Here is a 16148-nt window from a genome sequence, read left to right on the forward strand (position 1 = left end):
TGATCTCGCCAGAATTCCGCCGCCACCACACTCGATGACGAAGTTCCAGGAATCCACACCCCGCCCTTCTCTTCCTAATCTTACGAGCGGGCGCGTGCTGGATGGACGTCCCGGGCACACGCACTAGGCAGTCCAGTTGTCAATGAAATGGTAAGCTAGCTGATAGCATGTGTCATTTTTTTAAAAAAACTATAACTTTTAAACCGTGCGACCAAATTACAATTCGTTTTCACTACTAAAATCCTCATGACAAGAGCTTCGAAACTAGACCACATTTTCATATGTTTCGACGATTTTTTTAACAACCAACTTTGATGCGCGGCAGAGCAACTTTATTGTGCAGCAAACCAACTTTGATGTGCGACAAAGCAACTTTGGTGTGCAACGAACATGTACATTTTTTGGTACACGAAGGCACAACTTTGGTGCCCGACAATAATTTTGGTGTCCATGGGAGCAATTTCAATGTGTGACGAAGCAACTTAAGTGCACTGCAGAGCAACTTTGGTGCCCGGCGACGCAGTTTTTGAACCCTGCAGAGCAACTTTGGCGCCCGACCGAGCAATTTTTAGTATCCTGCGAGCAACTTTGGTACTCGGCCGAGCAATTTTAGTGTCATGTAGAGTAACATTAGGAGTTGTTGTTGCTGCTGTTGTGAAGCCTACCATCATTGTGAATCAAGTGTTTTTGTTGCACACCAAAGTTGCTTTGCCGCATACCAAAATTGTTTTTCCGCACAACAAAGTTGCTATGTCGTGCATCAAAGTTGCTTGTCAAAAAATTGCGTCGAAACATATGAAAATGTGGTCTAGTTTCGAAGCTCTCGTCGTTCGGATTCTAAGAGTGAAAACGGATTGTAATTTGGCCGCACGGTTTAAAAGTTACAGCTTTTTTAAAACAACAAAGTGATATCAGCTAGCCTATCTTTTTTGACAGCTGTACACATCTTTCCGTGTGAGCACTTTCCATTTTGGTATGACCGCTCAGAATAACTAACGGGCATGCGGCCGCTCGCTAGACGTGTCCCCCTCGCGCAGAACCACGGAACCAACCAGTCGGGAACGCCGGAGCTTCGACGAAGACAGAGAAATTCAGCCAGGAACCGCCACCGTTCGGGACAAGAAGATGGCTGATGAGGATGCGAACGGGATCACCTCGTCGAGGCTCACTTCGTCGTGAGCCCAGGTTACAGAGGCCATCACAACGACATCGATGCACGACCGACCGCCGCGTCCGACTTCTTCATCGTCCACCATCTCGCGCGGTAATGCACCCAGTACATCTTGGTTTTGCACGTATCAGTGGATCGGTAACCGGCACATGTCCTGCAACGTTTTTTTTTTCTTTCCGTATGATGCGACGATCCAATCGATCGGTTCCAGAGTGCTAGCTCCCATTCCGGTCAAAACTTGAAAATTTTCTATCTTCAAATCTAGAGGTCCGTTTTAGATTTTATTTCTTGCGTTGAATTCGTAATTAAAGGATCTGTCTAATGGTACTAGTTTCTCTAAATATAGATTTTATCAAATCTGCAAGCTCAAAATTTGAATATGAATTCGGTTTTAGGTAATTTTAAATCAATGAGTTTTGTTTCGATTAAATTCCTTGCGTTACATTTTCTTTTACAAATCAATTTGACCGAATCGTATCACGAAACGACGGAGTTGCAGCCACGCTGAAGATCAACCGAAGAATTCCAAGAACGCAGCAACAGGAGTCGTTAGATCAAAATCCAACGGAGCACGTTCGCCGCGATGAGTTCTAAAGTGCGAAAACGCTAATATTTTAAAAAATCATAGTTAAATAACCGCAACTTCGTTTTGGTCGATTCTTTTTGCGCTAGTTTTCTAATTTTATTATTTACACTTTGGTGTTGGAATTTCGAATTTATTAATAATTAATCCGCGTGTATGAATTTTGGAAAATTTAAACTTCATTTAAACGTATTAGGAGTTATATAAATCCTATTAAATTAATTTCTTTTGGAAATTGATCCTTATGACCATATCTAATATTTGGAACAAAAGTAAGTACTCTAATACGAAATAAATATGTAATTTAATATATTTTTTCATTTTCCTTTGTTTTACATGATTATGTGTTTTATTTGGCTCTTTATTTGCAATGGTTGTTTATTGCGTGTAATTTTTCTATGCGTTAGATTTATTCGGAGTGCGAGCGAAATTCACAAGTAAGAAATCATCATCAAATTTTACTAAGGCAAGTTATACCTTTGTTCAAATTTTTGTCCCAAGTTTTCTATGCATGTCTTTTACCTTCAAATGAATAGTATGCATGTGTAGGATGTTTTGGTAGATTTTACTTGGTAAATATTTTACAAGTGCGCGTGCTATTTTGTAGATTGCCATGAGTAGAAGTATTGCTTAGAAATATTTCCACTTGATATCATGGCCATAGGAATCCCTAAATTTTTTTAAGTGCTATGCTTATGCTACGTGAATATTGAAAGGGGTTCGAAACAAGAAAATTTTCTAAGTACTTGAGCTCTGTTTATGAGCGCAACTTTTCTTCCAAAAATCTCCTTCAAAATAAAACTAAGTTTTCTTCTGGGCGGAATGGTTTTGACGGGACAACGAGTGGAGATTGGTGGAGGACTGCCGCCCAGGATCAAAGAAGTCTGCCATGTTCCGGATGTCAGAAGCTTCCAGTGCAACCACAATACAATATGGGCTCTGTCTTGGCTAAGTACTTAGTGGGAAACCTCACCTGGGTACCGCCATTGGGAGGAATTTTGGGCACGGGCGGATCCGAAGGTAGAGGGGCTGCTAAGGAAAAGCTTCATCGTGACCTCGTCCTGGCCTTAATGAAGATGAAGAATTTTGGCAAAAAGGCTTGGTTGTGAATTGTGGGTAAAGAGCGCAACCTCTCGAGAGTGTTAACCTGATCGATCAGCCATGTCCACGGTAAAAGGACAATTTGAGCATCTGAAGGATGGAGCCTCTGAATGATTTCCTCTTTCTTTTCAAAGGAGTTTTCAAAACCCTATGGCGTGTGTAATATCGTTCATAGGTGGGTTTTGGGGCATTGGTGTGTAATATCCAAGTGCTCGGGACTTGGTGTGTAATATCCAAGTGTTTGGGACTTGCTGCGTCATATCCAAGTGTTAGGTTGATTTGGACACTTGGTGTGTAATATCCATGTGTTCCACTCGGCCAATATTACTTTATCAAAAATTTGCAAAGTAGGGTAAAAGATTTTCTCTCTTTAACTTTGTAAAAATTGGCTTTACGCAAATAAAACTCAAGCCTCCTTTTGTCTGCCTTGCATGTAGATATAGGCCAAGTTTCTCTTCTCGGTGTAATTTGCCATACATTCAAAGTATTGACCACTCTCGTGGCTGCAACCTTTCATGTTGCAGGTTAATCGACGACTTGTGAGAATGCGTAGGTCGCGAGTCTACACTCAACCAGCCCGTGGCATTGATGGGACTTCCAAGATGTTATTTCGTTTTCCGTTGTATTGAGCTAGCCTTTTGCTATGCAAGTTGTAAACATTTGTACTCTGGATTATTCGAATCGTGTAATAAAGACTTGTATTTTACATGATAATTCATCGACTGTGAGTGCTAGCTAATGATCCAGGGACTAGCATGTTTAATCACAGGGACTTTGGATCCTACCAGATCCGGGGTTACAGCAAGCCGGTGAGATTGACAACCTCACTGTTTCGTTGGGGCAAAGTACTTTGGTTGTGTTGTGCAGGTTCCACGTTGGTGAAGGAGATATGCCCTAGAGGCAATAATAAAGTGGTTATTATTTATATCTTTATGTTTATGATAAATGTTTATATATCATGCTATAATTTTATTAACCGAAACATTAGTACATGTGTGATATGTAGACAAGAAGTTCCTAGTATGCCTCTTAAACTAGCTTGTTGATTAATGGATGATTAGTTTCATAATCATGAACATTGGATGTTATTAATAACAAGGTTATATCATTATATGAATGATGTAATGGACAAACCCAATTAAGCGTAGCATAAGATCTCGTCATTAAGTTATTTGCTATAAGCTTTTGATACATAGTTACCTAGTCCTTATGACCATGAGATCATGTAAATCACTTATACCGGAAAGGTACTTTGATTACACCAAACGCCACTGCGTAAATGGGTGGTTATAAAGGTGGGATTAAGTATCCGGAAAGTATGAGTTGAGGCATATGGATCAACAGTGGGATTTGTCCATCCCGATGACGGATAGATATACTCTGGACCCTCTCGGTGGAATGTCGTCTAATGTCTTGCAAGCATATGAATGAGTTCATAAGAGACCACATATCACGGTACGAGTAAAGAGTACTTGTCAGGAGACGAGGTTTAACAAGGTATAGAGTGATACCGAAGATCAAACCTCGGACAAGTAAAATATCGCGTGACAAAGGGAATTGATATCGTATGTGAATGGTTCATTCGATCACTAAAGTCATCGTTGAATATGTGGGAGCCATTATGGATCTCCAGATCCCGCTATTGGTTATTGGTCGGAGTGAGTACTCAACCATGTCCGCATAGTTCACGAACCGTAGGGTGACACACTTAAAGTTGGATGTTGAAATGGTAGAACTTAAATATGGAATGGAGTTCGAATATTTGTTCGGAGTCCCGGATGAGATCCCGGACATCACGAGGAGTTCCGGAATGGTCCGGAGAATAAGATTCATATATAGGATGTCATTTTATGTGAATTAAAATGTCGCGGAAGGTTCTATGGAAGGTTCTAGAAGGTTCTAGAAAAGTCCGGAAGAAACCACCAAGGAAGGTGGAGTCCACATGGGACTCCACCTCCATGGCCGGCCAACCCTAGTGGGGGTGGAGTCCCAAGTGGACTCCCCCTTAGGGGGCCGGCCATCCCCCCATATGGGAGGTGGAACTCCCACCTCTAGTGGGAGTCCTAGCTTGGCTAGGTTTCCCCTCCATATGGAAGGTTTTTGGTTCGGGTCTTATTCGAAGACTTGGAGACCAACTCTTGGGGTTCCACCTATATAATGAGGGCCAAGGGGGAGGGGTCCGGCCACCTCAAACACCACCAAGGTGGCCGCACCCCATAGTGGTCGGCGCCCCCCTCTCCCCAAATCCTAGCCGCCCCGCTCCTCCACTTCCCGCACGCTTAGCGAAGCTCCGCCGGACTTCTCCACCACCACCGACACCACGCCGTCGTGCTGTCGGATTCAAGAGGAGCTACTACTTCCGCTGCCCGCTGGAACGGGCAGGTGGACGTCGTCTTCATCAACAACCGAACGTGTGACCGAGTACGGAAGCGATCGTGATCAAGATCTTCTACGCGCTTTTGCAAGCGGCAAGTGAACGTCTACCGCAGCAACAAGAGCCTCATCTTGTAGGCTTTGGAATCTCTTCAAGGGTGAGACTCGATACCCCCTCGTTGCTACCGTCTTCTAGATTGCATCTTGGCTTGGATTGCGTGTTCGCGGTAGGAAAATTTTTGTTTTCTATGCAACGTTATCCTACGGTTGGCGCCGAATCTCCGGTGTTGCGCCGCACTACATCCCGCCGCCATCAACCTTCAACGTGCTTCTTGGCTCCTCCTGGTTCGATAAACCTTGGTTTCTTTCTGAGGGAAAACTTGCCGCTGTACGCATCACACCTTCCTCTTGGGGTTCCCAACGGACGCGTGCTGTACGCGTATCATAGCTCAATCGTCCTTAATTCAAAATTGGGGATCCTCTACCCCTAGCTACATCCCTCTCTTGTACCCACTCATCCTTGTTGGTTTTGAGGCCTTGTCGACCATCTGTGTTGACAGGCTTAAAATGTCCAGACTTTGGCAATTGATCTCTAAGCACCCACAATTGTTATTGTTGACTTCAATGCATGGATCTCATCTATGCAACATCCTCTTCAACCTCCACGTCTTGCATGTCTTAGACTATCCTTGCATCACATATATTTAACCTGGTCTTCTACACTATCTGCTATTTAAAGCACTAGATCAATTCCTCCTGTTTTACCTCTTGTTTTTAATCCAAGTTTAATCTCCATAAAACCAAGAGTGGGAATGATGGGTACATTTTGTAGCCATCATCTACCCTTGAGAACACTCCTCCCTAAATTAGTTTTATTTCTCAAACACCCTATTGAGTTTCCTTCTCTAGTTTTGATCACAAAACTACTTCTAGTTTTATTAAAGCTTCTCAAAATATTTCTTCAAACAAAACAAAGAACTGAAATGGGTTTTGTTTCTCATCCCATTTCTACCACGTACTGATTTCTAAAACATTATTTTTTATCTTGCCTTCTTTTTAACAAAAGGCTTGTTTATGGTACCTATACCATTTCTTGTTTACTTTAAATTTGAGAAAACTCTACTTCACTTGAGAAAGTAAGTAGAACATTTTGAACTCCTATGCTCCAACTAGTTCTCTCAACATTTTCAAATTCCATTCCACTTGGGTTCTTCCCCAATTGTCTCTAGACAATTGAGGTGTGCCCTATACCTTTCAATTGAACTCTATTTCAAATGACAACTTTTGCATATCTTGCACATCTCTGATCTACCACATTGAATCCCCTCCATCCTCCAATTTTTGATCAAATGGATGATCATTTGATACTTTCAAACCACTCCCAATTGATCTCTTATTTGAAGAACAAGTTATATTTCATCATGCCCATCTCACTCCTCTACTCATCACCAACCCATCTACCCTGGCATGCTCATGCATTGTTGCATGTGGTCAACCCCAATCTTTTCAATTATGAATTCAAATGAAAACTTCTATTCATCAACTCTACATTGGGAATTATCTTCTTCATAAGTTGGTCTTAACCAAAGTGGTGGAAATTATTCTCATGGCACATGTCACCTTCATACTCCTTTTTCTCTATATGTATCCACTCCTATACTTATCATCATCCAAATCACTCATGGACATTATCTCCTCAACATCATGTCTTGGACTATACACATTGATGTTGTACCTCTCTCTCACATTGTTCACTTGAGCTTGGCAAGAAGGGAGCCGGCCATGGCAAGAAATTCGGCCAGCCCTTCCTCCTCACTTTCTTCTCTTGCAAGCCTTGCCTCCTAACTACCCCAACTAATAAATGGGCAGCCACCCACCTTGGCCAATCAAATAAGGGGCTGCCATCACTCCCTCCCTCTATAAAACCCCCCCTTGGCCGGCCACCTCCCCCTTTGCTCTCATTTTTGCTCTCTCCACTCACTTATCCACCTTATCTACTCCCTCACACTCTCCTCCACCTCTCCACCACGAGCTGCTGCTCCTCCTTAGCTCCATGGCCGGCCATGGCCATGGGAAGCCACCAAGATGAAGCTCTCCCCCTCCCTCAAGCTCCTCCTCACCATGAGAGCATCCCTCTCCTTCCTCTCCCCAACCCTAGATGGTTTTATCTCCTCATATTCTTCCTCCATTGCTAAGATTGGATCTTGATGCAGGTGCATGTTGAGCTAAGCATGGAGAAGCTTGAGCAATCCTTAGATCTGAAGTTCTTGAGCAAAGTTCGTCCAAATCCCTGCAGTAATTTCTGCTATCTTGCTGTTTCAGATTCTGGTACGAACTTGTAAAATCCACCAAATCTCGTGTGCAGATCCAAATCGAGTGATTCAAAGTTACACAGTTATATATGGAAAATATCTACAACTTGGCGTTGGTCTCATCCTCAAATTCGTTACGGGTTGTCCTTGGTAAATAAAGTTCTTTAAACATGCAGATTCACTGTTTGTTACATTTGTTCCGTTTTACAAAACCTTTTTGAACAAACTCAACTGAAGGTGAAAGCCCTCTTCAATACCATAGTTTTGGCGGTGGTTTCACTTCGATTGACCTCCTGAAACTGAAATGGTTCACAGATCAAGATCTGGTCAGATCTGAATTTGTCGAATTAAACCAGGAGCTTGGAAACGACTTTTTGAATGAAACCAGTTGGGTAAGAACCAGCTTCTCAATATCTTTCAGATGCAGCTGACCTCATATTTTTATGATTGATGTACGATCTGTGGTGAATTAAATTTGTTCTGTGTGTTCTGCAGACATGACTGTTAGCTTTTAAATCACCAAAAATCCATTTTTGAAACTAATTGAGTGATTCCAATTCTGTAGGACTACTGGATGTTTTCTTAATCATCTCAAACAATTTTCAAGCATTTATCTGTTTTGTAAATCCAGAGGTAAAGCAAATGGTATAGATATGCAGTAATCTTGTTAATCCATTTGTGAGAGTTTCAGAGATAATTTGAACCCAAATCCAATTGTGTGTGCATCTTTGTTTAAATATCTTTCAAATGCCAGTGGTCTCATATTTTTAGGATTTTTCTACGATTTATGGCTTACAGATCTTGATTTCTGTACAGTCAGATTCAAAGAAATTCCTAAAATTGTAGGTTTAATATTTTTGGATGATTCTAATTGGGTTAGTCTTGTATTAGTACTGGCCATCTAGGAAAAATATTATTAGTCTCGAGTATGGCGTTTTGGAACATGGGTCCAGATGATCCCTATATCTGCACCGCTGATCTGCATTTGGGGATGCGTGTCCGGACCATTGTCAGGGTCAATACGGCTTGCTGAAATTCGAACTACGGGAGCAAATACGCGGTCATTAAATGAAGTGGGTTGTCGCAAGGCAGACGGAGCGAGTGCCGCGTCGTTTGGTTGGTACACGGGCGTTCGAGGGAGTCCTCTCGCTAGACCAGCGGTACATGTCAGGACGCCGATATAGGACCAATGGTCCAGGATACGCGGCCAGCTCTTAGCCGACGTGGATATTGGCTTCCATATCGATCCAGAAACGGCTCGACGCTCCCCCCTTCTCGTACCCATCCTCTTCAAGTCCGGCCGGCGTGGTGATTCAGGATTTCCCGTTGGATCCAGTTAGAGCATCTTCAGTCGCGTCCCCCAAACCGTCCCCCAAAGGGATTTGGGGCGTGCCGGACAAAAAAAGAGTTCCAGCCGCGTCCCCCAAATCCCTTTTTTGTCCGGCGCGGCCCGATACGGTGTCCGGCGCCCCGAGCCCGTCCCCGTCCCACAGGGGACGCTCCGGGGACGCCGGACACAACAAAAAGCGAGGCCAACCGACGCGGGGCCGACCCGTCAGCGGCACAGGGAAAATTCGTCTCACACTCCCGCCAAATCCCGCCGCTCCCGCCAAATCGCGCCTATACCGCCACGCACAGGCCTCCCAAAACATATCCCGCCGCCGATTCATTTCTCCTATCCCGCTGATTTCTTTCTCCCTCCCGCCGTCCACCCGCCGCCGCTACCCTCTCCCCATTCCATGGCGCCGCCGACAGCCCCCAAAAAGATGGCGAAGAAAGCGGCCAAGAAGCCGTCGGGCAATGCGACGATAGGGGCGAAAGCGCCGTTCGCGAAGCCGCGGAAGGCGCCGGCTGCGAAGAAGAAGCCTGAAGGAATGACCGAAGATCAATGGCAGCAAGATTGCCTGCGCCGGAAGCTATCGACGGCGGAGCGGAAAGGACGGAGGGCGGTGGAGCTGGAGAAGAAGGCTCAGGCGGCGCGCCAGCACCAGCACGTAATGGCCGGGTGTATCGCCGCCACCAACGCGAGCCCATGGAGTACGTCCATGCCGGTGTACGTTCCCGGAGTGATCTCTCCGTCGCAAGCCGCCTTCTACAACGACGACCCCTCCGCCACTCCCGGGTGCGTGACGCCTAACTTGTCGCCGCACTACCAGGATGCGCTGCCACACGGCGGCTTCAACCCCAACAACCTCTACTCCCCGGCGTACGAGCAGCGCGAGCCAGGACCCGGTCCGGACGGCGACCCTTTCACCGGCCGCAGGGGTCCGCTCGAATACGACGGCGCCGGTGCTGAGGAGGACGACGGGGTTGAGGAGGAGGACGACGAGGAAGAGGAGGGGGTGGAGGACGACGAGGAGGACGACGATGAGGACGAAGAGGGCGGCGACGAAGAGGACGACGAGGGTGCCGGTGACGATGATCTCGTGGAGGTAGACGCGGACGGCGTGAGGACGAAGAAGAAGAAGAAGAAGAAGAAGAAGAAGAAGAAGACAGCGTCGGGCACACGAGGCCCGAAGTGGACGCCTCTGGAAGATCTTTGTCTGTGCGAGTCGTGGGCGACGGTGAGGCATGACTCCATCATCGGCGCCAACCAAAAAGGCGGGAAGTATTGGGCGAGGATCAAGGCCGAGTTCGATGAGCGCAAGCTCATCAACAGCGACTACCAGAAAGTGACAATGAAGAGGAGCCAAAAGGCAATGTCGATGCGATGGGCCATCATCCAGGCGTCGGTGAACTCCTTCCATGGGTACCATCACGACTTAGAGACCGGAGGCGACAGCGGCGCCGACGTCGCCCAACCGGTACGACTCGTTTCTTCCATAATCCGTAGCGCCCACATTGTGTTCGATGAAATGACTCTGCTTCCTTTGGTTAGTTTGATCGGGCCATGGATTTGTACGCCAAGAACTCGGAAGGTCACAAGTCTTTCGTGCTCATGCATTGCTATGGCAAGCTCAAAATGAATGAGAAATGGCGGCTGACGCGCTTGTCGCTGTCCAAGGGGAAGGACGCCATTGCTCTGGACGCGCCGCTGGCAACTTCGACAGGGCGTCCTACTGGCAACAAGGCTGCCAAGGCCGCCTTGGCCGACGCTGCGTCGTCTGAGAAGACGCAGGCGTCGATCACGAAATGCCTCGCCGACGTCTCCTCGACCTTTATCTCTCGCGACAAGAAGGCCGACCAAAGGTGGGCCGAGCTGCTCAAGAGGCAAGAGGAGAAGCTGGAGCTCAAGAAACGCAGGGACGACATGTCCCCGCCGAGAACGTCGACAGAGGGAATGTCTCCCCGGACGCGAGCGGCGCACAACTTCTTCAAAGGCCAGATCCTCGACGACATCGAAGCCAAAATGGCGGCGGCGGACGCGGCGGCCCCGGCAGCGGCATCGGCATCGGCAGCGCAGCAAGAGCAGGCCGACGCGTCTTCTATCGCTACACCTGCGTCGGCCTCCGCGTCGGCAACGGAGCAGACGCACCATGCACAGGAACAGGCAGATCGCGACGAGGTCGTCGTGCTCGACGGGCCTGCGTCGACTCAGTACACGACGCCGTCGACCAACCCCTTCCCCTTCTTCTAATTTGCATGCACCACCGGTCTGTAATATGATCGCGCGCCCAGTACTTTGATCGATCGCCGCTACTCTGATCGCGACGAATCGGCGGGAACGATCTCTTTTGAATGCATCTATTTGAATTTCTGATTGGGGGCGGCGTTTGGGGGACGCGGCTGGGGAGCGACGTCCCCCAAACACGGCACGAACAAAACACGTCCCCCAAACGTTCGATCCGGCGCGGTTTGGGGGACGGTTTGGGGGACGCGACTGAAGATGCTCTTATAAGGTACGCGCATATCTCGGATCCTCGGCCTCGAGCTGGTTCGTCGGGTGAGGTATCAGGTATGGATCATGGGATGAGGCTCATTGATAGATTTCCCTCAAATCTAATCCGCAGTCTGCCTATATATGCGCCGTATCCGGCTGAGGCAGCAGCGCTGAGCTTGCAAGGGGACGACCTCCAGGTGTGTCTGTGCTTGACGACCTTATGGACGGGAGTAGCGTGGGCGATGGGGGTGGTGGCGTTGCCGGCCCGGAGGTACCTGTTCCAGCTGATTCCGCGTAATCCACTGAGCAAGGCGACCCACAATCCCCCGGGTGGACGAAAAGGTTAGCTGTTGTTCATGAAAATTAATGTGTGTCTGTGTTGGTAACATCTAGGGGGGGGGGAATGGATCTGTGAGCTGATGAAATACGGCTGGATAGTGTGGGTTCCGTTGCCATGTTTGACGAATCATGTAAATTCAGTACTCGACTATAAAATGAGTAAATTCAGTACTCACACAAGAATTTGATTACTGTCTGGTTAGCATGTCTTCGGACAAATTGAAATGGTCCACCTAGAATATCTGAAAATTGGAATGACATAAGTGTAGGTCAGTTCAATTGATTTTGTCCGGTAAGTTGAGAAAAAGTTGAATTAATGTGGGTTCCGTTACTACTGAGAATGAACCTTACTTTCAAGTATGTGCCAAAATAAATTGGTAAACACTATACGTAGGAGTCCGATGGGAAACAAATATCGGACCGATTCGGCGCCTTCCATCTCAGCTTCATTGTACGGCTGTTTCGTATCCTTTTTTTCCTCCCGTTAACCATGCAATTTGCCAACCTGAAATCTCCATATTTATGGTTAGTTATTGATCTTCCGCGTCACCTCCGAAAATGCCTTCCCAAAATCGATACCCGCAGGCCGCCATCGAGACGATGACCCTGCTCAGCTCGCTTCATCTCTCCTCACCGCGCCGCATCCTCCCATCCAGGCCGACACCTCCGCCTTCATCTGGTTCGACGGCGCATCGGAAACAGTCGCCCGTCGCTCATTGCTTCCTCCGTCGGTGCGCCTACCGGCCCTTCTCTACTGTGGTGGCCGGCGCGAATACCTATCAAGGCTATCACCAGGCTCCAAGGGGCACATGGTTGTGGAAGCCCACTTCACGCACGAGCATATTTGGGCACCAGTCAGGTCCAATTCGCCCTAGATTTTGGTCACCTACATCTTTGCAGCGGCACCATGTATATTTTCATTTATAAGCTTCCGCTAGGACTCCCAAGTACTGTGATAGCAGTATTAGATTGCTACAGAGACCCGGTGCCTAATATGTGTATATATGCAACATGTGCTTACTTGATTGGCAAATACAGCTATGCTTCTGAATATATCTATATATGTTTTTTTTGTGGGAAAAATATATCCATTGTTCTTGTATTTCCTACACTGGCTTCCTCAGTCTGTATACTCGCTTCAAGTTTTCGATCAAATTTTAAACATTACCATTACCTACATCTTTGCAGCAGCGACATGGTGATTTTCATTTATAAATCTCTATGCTTTCATTAGGTTTCCCAAATGCACTGATAGCAATGTTTAATTGCCATAGAGGCCTGTTGCTTCATATATATATGCAATATGTGCTTACCTGATTGGCAATACAGTCATGTTTCTTAAGTTTGTATTCATGATTCCTATATCTCCTTCATATGCTTCCTAAGTAAGATGCACTGCAGCGAGCTTCCTCCGTTTGTAACGGAGTTTTAAACATTTCCACGTGGTTTTTATATTTCTCATTTTTGTTTTCCAAATGGTGCCTGTTATCACATCTGAGAATTCTCTTTTCATTGTGGATGGCATATGCATGTTGTGTAAGAAGTATGCAAACTGTAATGTGAATGCCAAATAACGTGCTATTCAAAATTCTTCTTTTTTTTTTAGTCCACCCTTTTGCTACATGAAGGAGGCCCAATTTGGTTATCTACATGAAGGATAAACTGTAAGAAGTATACAAAATGTAATCGTTTCATTGTTCTAGAAGCAAACTTGTGAAGCATGACCACCATCTAAATGAAGCACTACCACAAACTGAATGAAGCATAGTGACATTGGAAAGTAGAATGCCAGGATTGACCGGTGGCGTACAAAGGAAGCACTAACACCATATGAATGAAGCACAATGACCATCGAAACAAAGCGGGCCAAATCAACCGATGGGTATGAAGCCATGAAGGAAGCATAACCATCATCTGAATGAAGCACAATGACCATCAGAAGGAAACAAGTAGGAAAAAAGTAGCATAATGAATGAAAATAGTTGTCATAGATCTTCTAGAAATTGTGCTTCGTCGACTCGAACGGCATGCATACCATCTGTACGTAATTGGGAAGCATACAATAAAAAATAGCAAAATTAGTGTACACATTTTCCATTCCTATCTTGTAAAAAATGTGATTTTAGACTAAAATGTCTTATCCGTGGAGCAAAATTTTCCATTCGATGGAAGCAAATAGTTATTTTTTTGAAGCATCATCGCCAATTCTTTTGAAGCAACATCCCAAATTCTTTGAATCATGCCTAATCATGACAGTAAAAAGAATTCATTACCGAAAGAAATAGTTGGATCTGCCATGATTATATTCAAAAGAAATAGTAAGAGCATTTCTCCACGAAACGGTGCTTCCAGTCTAGAAAAAAAAATCCTCGGCACAAAAATAATTGTGACTAAAGAAACATGGTTAGTTATTGCATTTTATTAGTTGCAAATAACACGTAATTTTCCAAAATTATCTCCAATTAACAAGAGATAAATTTGGATAGTACGGACGTGCATCAAGGAAGCCATTTAGATGGAAGCATTCAAATTTGTTCCTAAAATCACGTACACCAGCCGAGGCTGCACACCGGAGTTGTTGGCTATATTAACGGACGTCAGTTACATGATCTGTGTAGGAAGCATGCAATCAGTCCTCAATTAATGAAAATTGACGATCAGGCCTTGTTTGCCTTGTTAAGATCGTGTGGTCCGGCTCCTTCCAATCCTACGGTCATTTACTGGTCCGATCAGAAGCAACAAATCGGCATCCGATTCCTAGAGGTGCCCAAATAAATTAGGATGTTCATTGCTGGTCAATCAATTTTCTTTTGGTTGGAATGTGCCCTCTGTTGTGGTCACATCAATGTCTCTCATCAGAATTTAAGTAGTTTAGATATCATGTTTGTGGCCAAAAAATAAGGACATGTGTGGAGGCCAGCTTTATTACTGAATTTTGTGAGCGTATCTGTACTAACGGAAATGCTCTGTGGGGGTAAAGGAAAGTGAACTGGTGGAATTTGGTTTCTACTTCCGCTTATATGTTACTGCATGCCTAAACGGGAATTTAGTATAATGGATTCCTTGTCAGCTGACCACAACAGGGGGATAGACGTGTGTGTCCAGAGAAGTAAATTATAGGAAGTGAAATTTCTGAGTGCATATGTGGATAGTTGGAACAATATGACGCTGGACTTGAATTCCCGTTAACGGGGTAGTTGCAGGATTGTCTTGTTCCCGTTTATATGCGCTAGAATTTCTTTTGTATTCGAGCGTAGCTGAGTGTGCACCACCTGCCATGTCTGGGCTTATAACTAGTTGTCTTTCTGTGCCTTTGTATTACCATTTTTATGTGACCATTTCTGTACTGAAATGGGTGAAAATACCTCTGTTTTGCAGAGTTCGCGTCGGCCGAGCACCGCCAGATAGAACTCATTGCGCGGAACGGCAAAGCGCATTAGAGAAGTCAGTATGGTGTTTCGCGGAGGAACTCGGTGATGAGGACATCGACCCCTGCCTGGGTACAACTTTTGACTCGCTTAGTGAGGCGTATGATTTCTATAATCTGTATTCCTGGGAACATGATTTTGGGATCAGATATGGGAAGAGCCGGTTGAATTCAGCAAAGACGAAGTGCATCCAAGAACTCGTCTGCGGGTGCTCGGTGAGGATGTATATTAAACATTTGATTGTGTCATGCTTGTGGTGGTGTGCAAAATCAATGATTTCCATGTTATGTGCTGCAGGGGAAGCCCACTGGTGAAAATACAAGGTCTTGCCATTGTGAATGCCCAGCAATGATACGGCTGCTGAGATCTGCAGACAATGGGTGCTACAATACGGAGCATAGAGTAACCCACAATCATGTGCTGATGGAGACATGTGGTGAGATTGCATTCTGACCGTCACACCGGCAGTCCGGCACATAGATATGTTCACGAAAGACTTGGTTAAGCAGAGTGTGACCTATGTATGAAGTTGTTAGTAATGGTGTGCCACAGCATGAATAACCTGTGTACTGCTTTGGTGCCGCATTATCAGATTGGCATGTGGCTGGCCATGCTATGTGTTTTATACCTTTGTCCACATGGTTATTAGATAGATTGCATGCAGAGCAGGATATGTGTTTTATACCTGTGTCCACATGGTTATTAGATGGATTGCATGCAGAGCAGGATGCAACAGCTGGATGGCATGCAACCATGTAAGTGTTCAAATTTTGAAAGTGCTGACTAGTTCGAAATTCAAATGAGTGTGTTGAGATACATATCTTGTATATCTGGATGTGTATCCTCTGTAGTTATTGTATAGCGATACATATCCTTGTATTTACTATTGGGCCCGCCTCCTTCCTTGTATAGTCGAGGACGTGGCCTATATATGTACCGCCATATGCATCCGATCAATACATCGAGCATTGCATCTCCTTCTACATGGTATCAGACACCTCCTAGATCCTAAACCCTAGTC

At 45.6% G+C, this 16148-nt stretch overlaps 1 protein-coding gene across 1 annotated transcript; it reads left to right on the forward strand.

The window, feature by feature from the left end:
- Nucleotides 1–11602: 11602 nt before the first annotated feature.
- LOC124690299 lies at nt 11603–15588 on the forward strand. The gene is made up of 3 exons (XM_047223698.1): nt 11603–11631; nt 15078–15342; nt 15425–15588. The coding sequence occupies exons 1-3, from the start codon at nt 11603–11605 to the stop codon at nt 15578–15580; spliced, it is 450 nt and encodes a 149-aa protein (XP_047079654.1). The 3' UTR covers nt 15581–15588.
- Nucleotides 15589–16148: the final 560 nt, after the last annotated feature.

This window comes from Lolium rigidum, chromosome 2 (assembly GCF_022539505.1).
Source record: "Lolium rigidum isolate FL_2022 chromosome 2, APGP_CSIRO_Lrig_0.1, whole genome shotgun sequence".
In the NCBI taxonomy this organism is placed as follows: Eukaryota; Viridiplantae; Streptophyta; class Magnoliopsida; order Poales; family Poaceae; genus Lolium; species Lolium rigidum.

Excerpts from the sequence above, each read along its gene's own strand:
- LOC124690299 (XM_047223698.1), top strand. The coding sequence starts at position 11,603 with ATGGGGGTGGTGGCGTTGCCGGCCCGGAG. Across the intron at positions 11,632-15,077 it reads GTGGCGTTGCCGGCCCGGAG|AGTTCGCGTCGGCCGAGCAC; the intron begins GTACCTGTTCCA and ends TCTGTTTTGCAG. Across the intron at positions 15,343-15,424 it reads AACTCGTCTGCGGGTGCTCG|GGGAAGCCCACTGGTGAAAA; the intron begins GTGAGGATGTAT and ends TATGTGCTGCAG.